The 16,926-nt window shown below is 53.2% G+C and overlaps 1 protein-coding gene and 1 non-coding gene across 9 annotated transcripts; one reads left to right on the forward strand and one right to left on the reverse strand.

Annotated features, from left to right (window-relative positions):
- Positions 1–5,314: 5,314 nt before the first annotated feature.
- On the reverse strand, positions 5,315–5,454 carry LOC112310916 (U4 spliceosomal RNA). Its single transcript, XR_002975421.2, has one exon. It is a non-coding gene; the product is annotated as a U4 spliceosomal RNA (small nuclear RNA).
- A 3,448-nt stretch (positions 5,455–8,902) lies between these two features.
- Positions 8,903–16,127, forward strand: RNF215 (ring finger protein 215). 8 transcript variants are annotated; one of them, XM_053927971.1, is made up of 10 exons: positions 8,903–9,274; positions 9,537–9,680; positions 10,159–10,230; positions 10,311–10,396; positions 10,819–10,975; positions 11,482–11,624; positions 14,512–14,631; positions 14,707–14,850; positions 15,093–15,195; positions 15,284–15,959. In XM_053927971.1, the coding sequence occupies exons 1-9, from the start codon at positions 8,990–8,992 to the stop codon at positions 15,151–15,153; spliced, it is 1,212 nt and encodes a 403-aa protein (XP_053783946.1). In that variant the 5' UTR covers positions 8,903–8,989; the 3' UTR covers positions 15,154–15,195; positions 15,284–15,959. The 8 variants fall into 8 exon arrangements, with proteins under 8 accessions (XP_053783946.1, XP_053783942.1, XP_053783943.1 ...); XM_053927967.1 differs by lacking the exon at positions 11,482–11,624 and having other exon boundaries at positions 15,817–16,125; XM_053927968.1 differs by having other exon boundaries at positions 14,512–14,850.
- Positions 16,128–16,926: the final 799 nt, after the last annotated feature.

The raw sequence follows: 16,926 nt of genomic DNA on the forward strand, positions 1-16,926 counted from the left end.
GTACTGTTTATGCAGCAGGCAGGGCGCCAGGCATGGGGACACCTCAGAGGATGAGGTCAACTAGGCCCTGCCCTCAAGGAGTTCCTGGTTCGTAGGGACTACAGTCAAGGCCACTCCTATACCTGCCCTTCCTCTCCAGGACAGGGCAGCCAGCACCGCCAGTCAGAGCGTCGGGGCATCCTGGGTTCCCCAAAGAACTTGGCGGCTGAGCAGCAGTCAGCCAAATTACAGAGGAGGCCTTTTCATCCTTTTATTCATTCATTCATTCATTCATTCATTCAACATGTATTTAACTGAGCACGGTGCTAATCACCGAGTAAAAAAATGCCCTTGTGGCCCTGGTCCATGTAGCTCAGGTGGTTGGAGCGTCTCCAGTAACAGAGAAAAGTCCCTGGTTCGATTCCTGGTTAAGACGCATGCCTGAGTTGTGGGCTTGATCCCAGGTTGGGGTGTTCAGGAGGCAGCTGACTGGTGTTTCTCTCTTACATCAATCCTCCTTTCCCCTCCCTCTCTTTTAATTGAGAATAATATAAACCTTAAAAAACCTCATCCTTGTGGAACTTGGAATATTGGGGTGAGGGAGCATGCCCAGAATGCAATTGAGCACTGGTCTCTAGGTGACTTCAGCCTAGTAGCCAGCAGCCTGCGTTCCCATGAAGTGTGCCGCAGCTTCTTGTCCCCCGCTCTGCCCCCCCCCAATCCCCCGCCCCCTGCTAATGCTGTGAAAGTGCAGAGAGTGCAGTCCTGGGCCCCAGCTCCTTCAGCTCCTTTGGTAGCAGTCACCTGCCTTCTCTGGGTGCCAGTAATGTGGGGAGAAACGTAATCCTTGTCTCTTTCCCAAGGCCATTGTGAGAATTCCAAGTGAAATAAAGGCTGGAAAAGTGATGGGTGCACAAATGTGAGGGATTGTTAATACTATTACATGTTATTTCTGAAGACACAACAGAATGCAGGAAACTGAGCCCCTCTGGCTCCTCCCCCGGAGCCCTGTTCCTCCTCACTTCCGCAGTCCACCCTGGCTTTGTGAAGACACCAATCCTCTCCCTGCCCCACTTCCCATGCCCCAACCCCCCTACCTTCCCAGAGATCCTTGTCTAATCCCTAAGCCCTTTCTCACCAGTCTCCAGTTGTCTCCTGGAGTCAAATCCCTTTACAATTAGGTGGCCCAGTTCGCTGTGAACAGAGAAGCTGAGGGCAGGGAGCTGGGACTTCGGAACCCCCCCGCCCCCGGGGATTGGGGAACTGGATGAAAAAGGTGAAGGGATTGAGAAATCCAGATTGGTAGTTACAAAATAGCCACGGGGACGTAAAGTACGGCTTAGGGAATAGAGTTAATAGTATTGTGGGAATGATGTCTACTGGAAATATCAGGTGTAACCACTGTGCTTTACCCTTGAAATCTATACAAAATAATACTGAATGTAAACTGTAATTGAAAAAATAAAACAACAACTCCTCCAGAGGGCTAGGGAAGGGACGACAGGAGGGGTGCTGGAGACCCTGCTGCAGCTCTGACAGTAGCTGGCGCAAGCCTTCCCTTGGGAAGGGCGGGTCGTCATTCCTACCCCCACGCCCTGCATTCAAGATAGAATGCAGATTCTACAGCCAGCCCCAGCCGCAGTCACTCCACGCCATGCCTTTGGGAAACAGACCAGCACCCACTGACCCTGCAGCACCCTGCCGGGGCCCGGGGCCTGGTTCTCTCGCCTGCCTCGGCTACTTGACCCCTTGTGCCCCAATCTCTAGTCTGTAAAGTGGCAGTCTTCTTACTATCACCTTACTACCTCCTTAGGTTGTGATGAGGTTCCAGGAGCTAATTCCTGCAAAGGACCTAGAGCAGTGCCCAGAACATAGTAAATGTACCAGCTGTTTTTGCTTGAATTTCCTGTTTCTTCCCCCGGATATTCTTGCTGGTCAGGTCTCCACACCACCTCTCAGAGAGGCCGTCCTTCTCCTGGTACCAGGGCTGAAGCAGCCCCCGCCCCGGCCACTCTCCTTGTCATTTTATCTCTTTCACATGGCACTTCCCACCGTGTAAAATTATCTTGCTGGTGGATGCGGTCATGGCTGACTATCTATTCTCACAGGCAGGAACCACTGCTGGTCACGGTCACTGCTCCATGCCCGGTCCCTGGAACCCAGCAGACACTCAACATCAATTTGTGGGTATGACCTACACTCATTCTGCCCCTGACCATCCTTCCGTGCTGCAGCCCTTCCCCTCCCCCACACCACAGTCACGCTGCTCCTGCTGCTGCCGCCCTGCACCCGTCCTGTGTGGTCTTGGGTGAGTCTCCGCCCCTCTCTGGGTGTCTGGAGGGAAATGGTGACTGAACTAGGCAACCAAGGGACATTCGAAGACTTCTTTAAGACAGTTTGTTACAGGCCCTGGGGCTCATGCCTACAGAGAAGGGATCTCAGCCCCCCAGCCTAACCCTCTCTTACTTTCACTGGGCCTGAAGTTCCCAAGGCCAGTACGTGCCTGTGAGCTAGTTATCACCTCCCTTCAGTCCCTTGGTAAAAACAGCAGAACCCAACACTGAGGTCCAATGTGGCCCCCTTCCCTGAGGACTAGCCTGCCACCTGCTGGTCACTTCACTACATTGGCCCCTTGCATAGCAGAGGGAGCCAAGGTTTAAGCTCACTGAGGCAGGCTCCTATTTTGATTATGGATTTCCCTGCCTTTCAGCCTCCTGCCAGGGCAGCCACCCACGGACTCACGGGATACGTTGTTTGTGTTTATGCACAGCCTGGCGCCACAGTGAAGAACTCATTTCGCACCTCGGGAATCCACCGGCCTTACCACACACCCCATTCCTGGTACTGAGTCTAAAACATTTCATTACCCCTACTTTGCTCCCATTTGGGGTAACATGCCCCATGACTCACATTTTTATTAACAGCTTCATTTCTTCCCAGGTCCCCCTACAACTTTAGGGCAAGAGGAGAGATGGGGGCAGTGGGGGACTCCATACATTTCACAGCCCAGTCAAGACACGAGCCCCACTTGGAATTACAGCATGTCTGTTGAAAGGAGCCTCCTCACCCCCACGATCTTTTAGTCCAACTCCCATTTTACAGATGGACACAAGCCAAGAAAAAGGAGTTGGCTTGCCTAGAGGTACAAGGTCAGAGAGTGCCAGCCCCGTCCCTGCCAGCTCCCCACCCAGCCCCAGAAGCAAAATAAGCTGGGACCTGGGGGCTCGGCTCCTCTGACTGAGCAAGCATTCTGTCTGTCAGCCTGGGAGCCTGGTTGCCTACATCTTCTCTCCACTGGGATCCCTTCCTTCCCTCTGAGGTCCTCCAGTCTCCCCCGCTTCAGGTGCTCTGCTCCCAAGCAGGACTGTGCCTGCCCCTCATCTTCCTGCAGTCTGTCTTTGGTCCTTTGCTGCTCTGTTCCTGAGCTTAGACTCCCTCCAGCAGCAACTTCCATCTTTCCTGCTCCTCCTCCAGCCCCCCCCCCCCCCCCCCCACGCAACAGCAGAAGGCCTGGGCTGGGCTACACCCTCTCACATTGAGACCACATTCTCGAGCACAGTGGGACCTCGGTCTTCCTTGTTAATCCGGAACTTGTGACGAGCGTGGAAACTGCTGAGCACCGAACAATGAAACATTGTCTCTTGCAGGGCAACATCATGACTCATACAAGTTCGAGCAAGTGTGATGAGTTCCGAGCAAGCGCCGAGTGTTGAAACATTTTTTTCCCGTCAAACTGAGACAAGTACAGGATTTGACAAGTTCTGAAACGGACGAGTACCGAAGTATGACTGTACTTGTCTCCTCCAGGATAACCAAGGGTTACCCTGTGGGAGGTAACCACGGAGTAATAGCTCTGGCTACTCACCAGGTTCACAGAGGCGCTGCAGCTCCCACTGGTGGAAGGCTAGGACGTGTCCGTTTGTGGGGAGACAGAAACGCTTTCTAGGTGGGGGACCAGTGTTAGCAAGGATCTGTGTCTGGTTGGGTGTGTGTGTTGGCGGGGCAGTGAGGACTCCCTGCGTGGGTGGGAGGTGGGGAACGAGTGGTGGGAGTAGGCATAAGCAGATGGTGAAGCCAACAGACGGGATAATTACAGGGTGCGACCTCGACCTCCCAGCCCTGTCATTGCGGCTGACAGACGGGCTGGGAGATTCCCAGAATTAGAGAAGCAAGACTCTCCATGGACACCAAGAGGCCTCTAGCGCATGACGAGTGATTTCATGCAAACAGAAGAATGTTGACAACTTCCACAAAGACTAAAGAATGATAGAATGAACGCTCGTGTGACTTAAAAAGCAGAATGTCACCAATACCACTGGTGCCCTTGGGTGTCCCTCCCAATTACATCTCACCTCGGTGAAGTGAGCTCTGCGTTTCTCATTCCCTCGATTTTCTTTATAGTTTTGTTACATGTGAATGTAATCCCTAAAACATATAGTTAGTCCTGCATCTTTTTTTTTAATTGAAGTGACATTCACATAACACAAAATTAACCCTTTAACGTAAAAATTTCAGTGGTATTTGTACCTTCATAATGTTGTGCAACCGTCACCGTTGCCTAGTCCCAAACATTTGTGCCACCTTAAAAGAAAATCCTGTCTCCATCAAGCGGTCACTCACCACTTCCCTTTCCCCAGCCACCAATCTGCTTTCGGTCTCTACAGATCTACCTGTTCTGGACACATGTTACCACACTCTGTGGCCTCTTGTGCCTGGCTTATTTCATCGAGTGTAATGTTTTCAAGGTCCATCCATGCCGTAGCATTTCATTCGTGTTTATGGCCGAATAATATTCTGTCCTATGGACACACCAAAATTTGTTGATCCACTTATCCTTTGGTGAACATTTTGGTTGTTTCCGTTTCGGCTATCGTGAATCAGGCTATGGTCGTTGGTGTGCAAATGTCTGTTCAAGTCCCTGCTTTCAGTTCTTTTGGGTGTATACAGAGAGGTGGACTGGCCGGACCATGTGGTAATCCTCTGTTTCACTTTTTGAGGAAGCACTATTTTACATTCCCACTGTTCATCGATTTTGAGTCAATTCTTGAATATGGTGCGAGGTAGGAGTCCAACTTTATTCTTTTGCATGTGGATATCCAGTTGTCACAGCATTTGTTAAAGAGACTGTTCTTGACCTTGGCTTGGCCCTTTCAACTCTCGTTGAAAATCAATTGGCCACAGATGTCTGGGTTTATTTCTGTCAATTCTATTCCGTTTACCTAATATCTGTCTTTCTGCCAGCCCTACTCTCTTTTCGATTTCTGTAGCTTTGTAGTAAGTTTTAAAATTGGACAGTGTGAGTCCTCTTTGTTCTCCTCTTTTTAAAAAAATTCAGCCTCCGTAGAGACTGTCAAATATTGCCAATGCCAGCTATATTTCAAGTCGTCACGGCGGGCTACTGGGACAGTTGTCCATTAGAAATAATCACACCTCAGATAAACCTCATTGGCCACGACGCTGCCACTGCGCAAAGTTTGTTCTTCCTTTTACAACATGAGCTAATTGTCGCCCCTTGCAATTCCACATAAACTTTAGGATGGGTTTTTCCATTTCTTAAAAAAAGGTCATTAGAATTTTGATAGGGATTGCACTAAATGTGTGGATTGCTTTGGGCAGTCTTGCTACCTTGACAAAATTAAATTTACCAATTCATTAAGATGGATGTCTCCCCATTTATTTAGGTTGTCTTTGGTTTATTTCAGCAATGTTTTGTAATTTTCAGTGCATGCATCTTTAACCTCCTTGTTTCAATCTATCGCAAGTATTTTATGCTTTTGGATACTATTGTAAACAGAATTGTTTGAATTTCCTTTTGGACTGTTTATTGCTGGTGTATAGAACACAACTGATTTTTGTGTGTTAATCTTGTAAGTCCTAACGGTTTTGAGCTTAAGTAGAATGTCTTATTTTGAGACTTGCTTTTTGTGCTCAGCACTGTTAGAATATCCATGGTGAGAAGGACAAATACCATATGATTTCACTTACATGTGGAATTTAGGAAACAAAATAAACAAACAATCAAAATAGAAACAAACTCAGAGACACAGAGAATTGATGGTTGCCATATGGGAGGGAGTTGGGAGGATGGGTGCAAAAGTTGAAAGGGAGCCCTGGCTAGTGTGTCTCAGTGGATTGAGTGCGGGCCTGTGAACCAAAGGGTCGTCAATTCGATTCCCAGTCAGGGCACATGCCTGGTTTGCAGGCCAGGTCCCCTGTAGGGAACATGCGAGAGGCAACCGCACATTGATGTTTCACTCCCTCTCTTTCTCCTTCCCTTCCCCTCTCTCTAAAAATAAATAAATGAAATTTAAAAAATGTTGAAAGGGATTAAGATGTACACATCACCAGTTATGAAAATAGTAATGGGGCCCTGGCAAGTGTGGCTCAGTTAGTTGGAGCATCCTCCTATAACAGAAAAGCCGTGGGTTCAATTCCCGATCAGGGCCCATACTCAGGTTATGGATTCGATTTCCAGTCCAGGTGTGTACAATCCCCAGTGCTTCTCTCTCACGTTGATGTTTTTCTCTCTCTCCCTTCCTCTCTCTCTTAAAGCAATGAAAAAATAAATAAAAATAAAAATAGTCACAGGGATATAAGGTACGGCATAGGGAATATAATCGATAACCTCGTAATGATTAGGTATGGTGTCATACGGTTATTAGACTTATCAGGGTGATCACTTTGTGACGTAGATAAATCTCTAATCACTATGTTACACACCTGAAACTGATATAATATTGTATGTCAACTGCAATTGGGAAATAGAATTTAAAAAGAAATAACTATTCATGGTTATACACATAACTAATTCATTCATTTTTTTTCTATTGCATGGTATTCTACACATGAAGTTACCACAGCTTATCTCTTCTAGTGATGGAGAGTTGGGCTGGTTTCAGTTTTTGCTATTTAAACAGGGATGTTCTGCACAGACCCAAGAAACGGTTCCCAACCAGCACTGCACATTGGAGCCACCTGGCCTGCAAGTTTTTTTGTGTTAGTCATTTCCAGTAACGAGTTCTCACCTCCAGGGATAACAATTCAGTGATTTAGAATAGAGGTCCGGCATCAATATTTTGTAGCAAATCCCTAGATGATTCGAATGTCAGTCTGTGTTGAGAACCACTGTTCTAGAGCATACACCCAGGAGTGGAATTCCTGAGAATATGCATCTGGTGTTATTTGATGTCAAATAGTGTCCAGCCTGGCTCTACAACCAGGCTGTACGCCCATCAGCGGTGTATAGGGTCCATTGCTCTGCATCCCAAGCAGCACTTGACATTGTCAAATTCTTAAAGTTTTGACAGAGAGAGGGGCTGGGATGGAGCAAGCCAGACGCAGTTCCTCAGTGGGGCCAGTGACTTTAATTTGTATTTCCCTGATTAGGCTGAGCATCTTTTCATATGTGTTGACCATTCTTGTCTCCTCTTTTGTCAAATGCCTATTTGCATCTTGTGGCCCATATCAGGTATATATTCTGCCTATGAATCATTTGGCTGCAAATACCTTCTCCCAACTTGTGGCTTTCCTTGCCACTTTATACAATGTTTCGATTAACACAAGTTGTTCATTTTATTGTTGATAATTTATTTTTCAGGCTTCATCTTTATAATCTGCTTTTCTGTATTAAGAAATATCTCCTCATCTTAAACCGATTGAGATATCCTATGTTTCTTTCTGAAAATGTTTAAAGTGTGACTTTTCATTTTTAGGTTTTTAATCCACATGGAATTGATATTTTGTGGATGATGTGCAGTCAGGGTCCAATTTCATTTATTTTTTATGGTTAACCCATTTTCTTAGTACAATTTATCAAACAGTCCTTCATACTTCCTTTTCCCTGCTCCCCCATCTGGCTTGCTTCCTCTGACATACTCATGTTTACATGCTGTGGCTTCTGTTTGATGCCCCGTTTGTCTGTCTCTGGGCTAATATCAGGCTGTCTTGTGCTCTCCATCGTATTCTTCTGGAGCATCTTGACCATTCAATCAATGTTGGTGGTTATACCGGTGTTCACTGTAAAAGTCTTTCAATTTTCCTGTATGTTTGATATTTTTCATAATAGAATATTAGGGAAAAGAGTGTCATGGCTTGTCTGGCTTTTGCCCTTTTATCACAGAGCAGATTTTTTAATATATAATCTTTATTATATCTTTTCCATTACCATTTAGTCCCCTTACACACCTCTCCCCGCTCACAGTGCAGTTTTAAAAAAGGCTTTCAGACTGAGCCACCTCTCAGCAGCTGTAACCCTTGGAGAAGAGGACGAGTGTTAGGACATCCCGGTAGGCGTCAGAAATTACTAATTGGGGGAGAGACAGTGCTAGTCTTATGTTGTGCCCATTTCACAGCCCAGGAAAGCGACTTCCTCGACGACCCAGCCTTTTTGCTCTCTGCTACCCCATGACGCTTGCCTCCATCTCTCCCGTGTACCTCCCATTCATTTCTCTGGTTCTCTGCCTCCTGGAGTTCCGGCCTGGGGGAGAAACAGAGGCCCTAGGAAGAGGGGGTGCGATTTGGCCCAGGCCACATTGTGGGACCATTGGGCCACTGCAGCCTCCAAGCCCCTAGACACTGCTCGTTCCTGCCTTTCTCCAGCCCTGATCATGTCTCCGCTCCCTCCCCGCCGCCACCCCTTCCACACAAGTCACCCCTTCCAACTGCCTCTCTTGCTCTCCACTGTCCTGTCGTGGCTTCTGACAATCCAACAGCCTGAGAGCACCTCCTGTCTGATTTCCCGCTTCAGTCACAGTGACCTGGGCTCCGCTCTGCTGTAGTCTACCGGGCCGCCTGCGCCCGCGTTCTCCGCAGCCACGAGGGGGCGCGCGCGACCTGGTCTGGGCACCCAAGACGCTGAAAGCCCACGCCTCTCCCTGCGCCCCGCCCCGTCCGGCCACAGCCCCGCCCCCTCCCGGCGCCCCGCCCCGTCCGGCCGCGGAGTCCCTCCCTCTGCTACCCCCTTGCCTGGGACCCCTGGTCCACCTGCCTCGTCCGCTTGCTGGGTCCGACCATGGGCCCCGCCGCCCGCCCTGCGCTGAGGTCGCTTTCTCCACCTCCTCCTCCGCCGCCGTCGCCGCTGTTGCTGCTGTTGCCCCTGCTGCCGCTCTGGCTTGGCCTGGCAGGGCCCGGGGCCGCGGCGGACGGCGGCGAGCCCGCGACTGGTGCGGGGCGGGGAGGGGCCCGCGCCGTGCGGGTGGACGTGAGGCTGCCGCGGCAGGACACTCTGGTCCTTGAGGGCGTCAGGATCGGCCCTGAGGCCGAGCCGGCGCCCCCGCTGGGTGGCCGTCTGCTGCTGGTGAGCGCTGCCGAGCCACCTGGTCCCCCGGTCGCCACGTAGACCCCCGCACCCAGAACCGGCCTTCGTCCTGGACCAAGCCCTGACAGCCCAGCGCCCCTTCCTCAGACTGCCCAGGCCCCCAGCCTTCCGGCTTCCAAAACCTGGGATCCAGATGCTCTCTGCTCCAAACTCGTTCCCATGCCCTGGCCTTGCATCCCTGGTGCCCGATGCTCCTAACTTCCTCTCCTCCTCCCTCTGCCTTTGGCCTCTTGCCCTACAGATGGACATCGTGGATGCTGAGAAGGAGATGCCGGCAGAAGACTGGATTGCAGTGGCATACGTGGGCAAGGAGCAGGAGGCCCAGTTCCACCAGGAGAGTCAGAGCAGTGGCCCACGGGCCTATCCCAAGGCCCTGGTCCAGCAGGTGCAGGGGATGTATGTGGGAAGGGGGATGGAGGAGGGGTTTTCAAGACATTTGCCAGAGCCAGACTACCAAGTGGGGTCCTAAGGAGCTTCTAGAAAACCCTTAGGCCTGGGTGGGGAAAGACACCCCAGTTTGGAAAATTGAGTCAGTATAGTGTGGAAACAGGTGGGGGGAGGCCAGAGACAGTCAGAAAGCTCCACCAGACCCTGAGAATATCCAACGGGAGTTCCTGCTGGGGGTTGATGGCAGGCTTGCCCTGCTAGGACCAGGGAAAACACAGCATTGTTTGGGTCCCACAAAGCATCTGGGGGAAAGGCAGGAGGAATAAGGGTTTCTGCTCTTGACCTCAAGGAGCTTATAACCAGTCTGTCCGGAAGAAAGGGACGCTGCAGTGCTAGGAGCTAAGAATAACTGTGGCGACAGGTGTACTGGTGAGGTGTGGGTAGGGTGTGGGCTAGCCTCTATCTCTGTCCCGCAGATGCGGAGGGCACTCTTCCTGGGAGCCTCTGCCCTGCTCCTCCTCATCTTGAACCACAACGTGGTCCGAGAGGTAAACTGGATGAGGCTTTGGGGGCACACAGGCTGGGGAATGGGGCACCAAGGCCAGCTGACTCCCCTGTTTCCCTACAGCTAGACATATCCCAGCTTCTGCTGAGGCCAGTGATCGTCCTCCATTATTCTTCCAATGTCACCAAGCTGTTGGAGGCACTGCTGCAGTGAGTTGGGGTTCAAGCTCCAAAGGACTGGGCCTGGGAGCCTAGGTATTGAGGATCCCTGGCTTCGCCATGGGCTCGGGTTTGGGACCAGGGCCTTTCCTATTATCCTTAAGACTGATCTGAAAAAATGGGTGAGGAGACCAGAAGGAGGTGTCGGGCAGGGCCCGGCATGAAGAGACAGCTCTGTGAGCAGATGGGATTGGCCGTAACAAGGATGAAACTGACTTCTGATTGACAGGCTCTCCCCTGGGCTTGTGCACCTCTCTGGCCTGGCTGATATGAGAACTGGAAAAATCTATAGATGGGAAAGGCCTGGGGGCCAGAGCAGAAGGGCTGCAGGATGATACTTGGGGTATGCAGGGGTCTGGGTCTCACCTCCCAAGAGCCCTTCCATCTGGCTCCTCGGTGGCTTTCCCTCTCAGGAAGACCAAGGCCACAGCTGAGATCACCAGTGGGGAGTCTCTGTCGGCCAACATTGAGTGGAAGCTGACGCTGTGGACCACCTGTGGCCTCTCTAAAGATGGCTACGGAGGATGGCAGGACTTGGTGTGCCTGGGAGGTAGCCGGGCCCAGGAGCAGGTGGGTACTGGGGAGGGGAGGCCTTGTCTCAAATCCTGTGGCCACTCCCTGCCTGGGTGGGGAGGACTGCGCTCCCACCTCCCAGGGCTGTTGTGAGTGTTCAGTGACACGGTGGGTATGCAGGGTGGTACCCGATCCACAGCCACGCACAGTCAATGGTAGCTGCTGTTCTCATGTCATTCTCCCACTCAGAAGCCTTCTTTGGTTCCCCATTGCCTGCAGAATCAAGTTCAGCCTCCTCAGCCTGGCTTTCACAGCTCTCCTGATCACATTTTTTCCTGGTCTTCTTACACTCCACCCCTTTGTGCCATTTACTGGCCTTCACACTCTCCCTGGCCTCCGGCCACTAAACCTTGCCATGCTTTCTGCAGGCATGGACCCCTTCTTCTCTGTCTCCACATGTCTCAGTCCAGCCACAGCCCTCACAGCTCACTCTGCCTGCCTTCTTTGGAAAGCCCCCTAACACCGTCAGCTCCCAGTCCCTCTCTCCCTCTTCCAAATCACAGCAGCGCTTTGGAGGCCCTTCACAGGGCTCTCAGGACAGCCCATCCTGGATGTGTCGGAGAGCGTGGCTTTGTCTCCTGAAGGCTGGGGCTGTGTCTTATTTGTCTCTGGATTTCCCAATGCTCAGCGTCGAGAGGGTTCAAAGGTATTCTGTCTGCAAGCATTTCTCAAGTCCCTACTCTGTGCAGGGTGGGCATGCCCCAGTCTCATGGCATGCAGCCTCCAGCAAGTGTCTAAGGACGTGGGCCGTGCAAGGCAGCTCAGGTCTGGCAGACTTAGGTTCGGATCCTGGCTCTGAAAACTTAGCTGAGCAATCTCAGGCTGAGCGTTTAACCTCTCTGGTCTCGTGTTCCTTATTTGTGAACAGGGACAGCACATGGCCACACGATTGTCAGGGAATTGTGTATGTAAAGCTCATGGTAGGTGCTGAGCAAATGGGCAGCTGCTGCTACTCTGAATATCTTTATTGTTATAAGTGCTTGAATAAATAAGCAGTCACCAAATAACTTTTGAGATCCTAGGGCACTTGGGACTCCATGGGAAGGGCTGTGGAGGGTACAAAAGGCTTTAAGGCCTGGACTCTGCCCTCAAAGGGCTCAAAGACAAGCGGGGAAGAGGAGCTCTTACCCGAAGGTGGCCTTGGCAGTTCAGCCCAGATGGCATGTACAATTCATGTTTGCGCTCCCTCCCTTCTGTGGAAGGAGCAGGCACTGAGGCTGGGGGAATGGGAGGGCTTTGTGGAAGAAAAGGGAGCCCCACTGTACCTCCTCTTTGAGGGCAGCCCACACAACCCTCTGGGCGGGGCAGACATTTGGTAAGAAGCTGTCAGATGAGAGGCTGGGAGGAGGTTTGGGCACAAAAGCTGGAGCTAGGAGAGGAGCAGGCTGGGAGCAGGACCAAGAGGCCTGGTGGTGGGAATAACAGTCTGCAGGTCGGTCTGGTTGGTACAGGGCAAAGCTGAGCAGCCATACTGCTGGCCAGGGCAGGCCGTGCAGGTGTTGGGTGGCTGTAGTAGCTGAGGCATCCCAAAGGGTGCTGGGGCCAGCTCTCAGCTCCATCCCCAGGGCCCAGTCACCACCTTCCGGCCCCTGGGAATCGGCTGCGCACTGGTGTATCAGAAAGGTCCGATGAACCACAGCCTTACTGCTCCGATAGACAAGCCCCAGCCCTGCCTTCCCTCCTCACCTGCAGGTCCCTGAGACGCACTGAGCCTGGGCAGGTTGGGTCTTGGGCCTACAGCAGAGCTTCAGGCCAGCCATGCCTTCGGCCCACCCACTGCCCACTGGTCACTCCAAATCACGGAGCTCCAGGTTCTGCCCTGAGAGCTGACACTGTAAGGGCCACTCAGTCCAGCTGTGTGGCAACCTAGCTCAGCGTGGCAGAGGGCACGATAGCAGGGCAGCTCCAGCCCTGGCTCATGGGGAGGAGGTAGGCCAGAGACACTATCACTCTCCTGGGGTTAGTGCTGAGCTGAAGGTGGGCACAGGCCTTCTGGGGCATAGTGAAGGCACCTGAGCTTAGCTTAGGATTGTGGGGAGAGCTTCCTGGGAGCAGGTGCCACCACCCCACCATAGAATGGATGACAGGGACACAGAACCTGGCAGGGAGAGGACAGGACAGAGCGGGCAACTGGGACTCACAGCCGCCTCTCGGCAGTGGTCCCCGGAGTGCCCCTGCCCTGTGCAGAAGCAACGTCTTACGACACCAGCAGCACCCAGCCTTGTCCAGAGTGGTGGCCTCTTTTAACAACAAGTAATTTCCTGGCCCCTCTCCCCCCATATGATGGTAGTGGAACTTCAGCATTGGCTGGGGAAGAACATGATGGCAGAAATCTACTAAGAATGCAGAAAGCCTTTACGTGAACGTGTTTATTAGTCACCACACACCCACAGACGCAGTGAAACAGTGGGCCCGTGTGGGTGAGGTGTGCCTGCGTGGTGAGCAGGCCGGGCCATGCTCACAATGCCGTATCATTTCCTGCGCCAGCTGTTGAGCAGTCAAACCTGGCTGCCACACTGCGTATGGCGGGAATTAAGTCAGGGCCACCCCCCAGGAGCTCTGAGCCCCCCACCCCCACCCCAGGGGCCTCTCAAAGACTAAGTAAGGCATGTCAGACATGGTTTCCACCCTCCAGCGGGACCACCGAGGGCAGCCACGAGGAAACACAAGTTCAGAGTAGGTGCGAGGACGGCTGGGCAGGGGAGGCAGGGGGAGCACTTGTCCAACGCTGGTGGTCAGGGGTTGCTTCCAGAGCAAGGGGTGTCCAAAGACATTAGCCACGGGAAGGGGTGAGGAAGAGGATTCCTGAGAGGGACACAGTGTATGGGAAAGCACAGACATAAGAGGGGACAATGAGCAGGGGCCATTGAGAGGAGGGCAGGGTGGGAGGTGAGGGCCTCAAGAGCAGGCTGAAGGGGTTTGGGTGTTTTCCTCAAGGCAGGGATGGGGGTGGTGGAGAGGAGGCCTTTCGGGGAAGGGTGTCAAGGGGTGGGGAGCTGCTGCGTGATCAGGTCTGCAGGTGAGACGCCTGTGGCTGTCGTGGGAAATGGGTGTGTGAGGCTGGAGCTGGGGACCCAAAAAGCAGTAGAGAAGTGGGCTGGAGAGGAGGGACATGAGACCCCCAGGAGAGCAGGACAGCTGTCCCTGGGGACTGTGCCCTCTCAGAGGGCGTGTGAATGCTCAGCCTGGACGAAGGTGGGGCGCTGGGTGGGTGATGGCGGCTAGAAAGCAGACCAAAGTGCAGGTCCGGGATCGGGGTGGGGAGTCCGTGAGGCTGCCCGACAGACACTTCCATGAGTTCCTCTTACTGCTGAGAAGAGGCCTGGGCTGGGGACAGAGGTGGGTCCCCTCACTGTGCAGGCTGGGGCAGAGACAGCTGGGCAGACCCTGGGGCTTCAGAAGAGGAAGCCAGGAGCCTGGTGCTGAGGGACACAGTGCCTATGGGCCTCTCCTGCCTGGTCCTTGCGGTGGATTTACTGAGGGTAGAGGGTGGGGTGGCCCCAGCGTCCCTGACACCCTGCTCCCCTCCCCAGAAGCCCCTGCAGCAGCTGTGGAACGCCATCCTGCTGGTGGCCATGCTCCTGTGCACAGGCCTCGTGGTCCAGGCCCAGCGGCAGGCATCACGGCAGAGCCAGAGGGAGCCTAGAGGCCAGGTGGGAGCCAGCCCAAGGGAGTCCCGGTGCCCCCAGCCCTGGGCCTGCCAAACTGTGCCTGCCCTTCCCCTACAGGTGGACCTGCTCAACCGCCGTGTGTTGCAAAAACTGGCATCCCTCAAGACCCGGCGCTGCCGGCTGGGGAGGGCGGCGCAGTGTCCCCCAGAGCCTGGTGCCGAGACCTGCGCTGTGTGTTTGGACTACTTCTGCAACAAGCAGGTTAGTGCCCTAGGCAGAGAGGCCAGTCATTGGTTTACCCGTGATGTTCCCCACCCTATTGCTGAGGCCTCACAACCATCCCAACCAGACCCTTCTTTCTACCTCTGCTGGCACGACAAGAAGAATGGGGTGAGAGGGCAGGCCACGTGGGTTTTAGTTCTCAAGCTCAGGTGAGGACACAGGACCAGGCATCTCCACTTGGAGGCCTGCCACTGTGGCCTGAGCCCTTCCCCCACCCACAGTGGCTCCGGGTGCTGCCCTGTAAGCATGAGTTTCACCGGGACTGTGTGGACCCCTGGCTGATGCTCCAGCAGACCTGCCCACTGTGCAAATTCAACGTCCTGGGTGAGCATGGAGGGCGGGGGCCCTTGGCTGCCGCCACCTGGTCCCCACCTGACGCCTCCCTCCCCGTTCTTTTTCCTCCTCCCTGCAGGAGATGGCTACTCAGATGATTAGCTGCCCCAGCTGGGTCTCTGCACATGGAGACGGGACCCCTCCTGCCTGTGCTCTGGCTCTCGGCCTGGGCTCTTGGGACAGGATAGTGGGATGGACAAGACAGAAAACCCTGTGGGTGGGAGGAAGGATAGGGGCTTCCCCTGCTGAGGAGCAAGGGACCCCACCACTTCCACTCTGGGAAGGAGATGCCATGTACCCCAGGCCAAGGATGCAAAGCCCAGACCTGCTGGGAAGTGAGGGAGAGAGGCCCTTTGGGGCTCTTTTGTACAATCCTGAGGTGTGTGTCTGCCCTCTGTGAAGGCAGCCCCCGGGACCCTGGGCAAGGGCCTGGGGAAAGCGGCTGTGAGCAGCACAGCTGCTCCCAAGGCTCTGGACACTCTCTGGCCTGCCTGTCAGGACTCCCTGGGGGGCTGAGGCTGCAGTGGCCAGTTTTGTGCTTATTTATTGGGGGGGGGAGGGGGGAGAGGAATTGTCTGGCCTCGGGGGTACCCTGGTCTGACCTTCTTTCAGGACACATCTTGGTCAAGGCTGGGATGTTAAGCCTAGAGGCCTGCTACCCTCGGTCCTTGGACACGAGGATCCACGTGTCCCACTGCCTGTCCAGCTGGGATCCCTTCCTGGCCTGGTTGAGACCAGAGGCCTTAGAAACCATCCAGTCCTGTGCTTCTCAGTGGGGCTATGGGTTGCTGACCAGGATACTTGAAGCTACAGGATAAATGTGGTACATCTTCCAAAGGCATCCACTTTTCTTTTTTAAAGAAGTTTTGGGGTAGGGGAGGTTTAATATTAAAATAAACATGGATATATTTTAACATAAGAAGTAAAATTTGTGTGGATGTTTTAAGATGAAAACAAATCACCTTGGGTCTACTGCCTACGAGAAGCAGGTTATAAGACAGCCCCCAAGATTCCCCGAACCCCCATGAACAGGCCTTGTACAGCCCTGGAACCATGATTCTAAAGGATTTGACTCCTGTGATTAGGTCATGTTATGTGGCACCATGGACCCTGAGAGGGAAAGTATCCAAGTGGGCCTAACCTAACCACATGAGAAATTCTTTGTTGCTGACCTGAAGGTGGAGGGCCACGTGGCAAGGAAGGCAGACAGCTTCTAAGAGCTGAGCAGCCCCAGCTGACAGTGGCTAGCAGGGAAATGGACCTCAGTCCTCCAGATGCAAGGTCTGAATTCTGCCAAGGACCAGAATGAGCCTGGATGCTTCCCCAGAGCTGTCAGAATGGAATGCAACCCGGCAGATCCTGAGCAAAGAATCCAGCCACATAGGGCCTGGACTTCTGAACCACAGAACTGTGAGCTAGTAAATGGATGCAGAAAGGAGCTGAGCCATGGCCGGCCCTTCCTCTGCACTCAGACCCAGGCCTCCTGCCTCAGGGAGCCCCCAGCCTCAGGGCTGGCTCTCACCTGTGAGGGGAGGGCCAGAGCATCCCAGCCTCCCTCAGGGACCCCCAGGCTCCACAGAAGCAAGAGTTGGGACAGACCCTGGCCATACCAGTTCAGCTGCACACACAGCCCCTCTTGACCATTCTCTGTAAACTAAGGTGCTTTACTTGCTGGCATCAGTAGGGGGGAAATGTCATAGCATCCACCCTGAGAAATCCTCA

The sequence above is a fragment of the Desmodus rotundus genome, chromosome 7 (genome assembly GCF_022682495.2).
Source record: "Desmodus rotundus isolate HL8 chromosome 7, HLdesRot8A.1, whole genome shotgun sequence".
Lineage (NCBI taxonomy): Eukaryota > Metazoa > Chordata > Mammalia > Chiroptera > Phyllostomidae > Desmodus > Desmodus rotundus.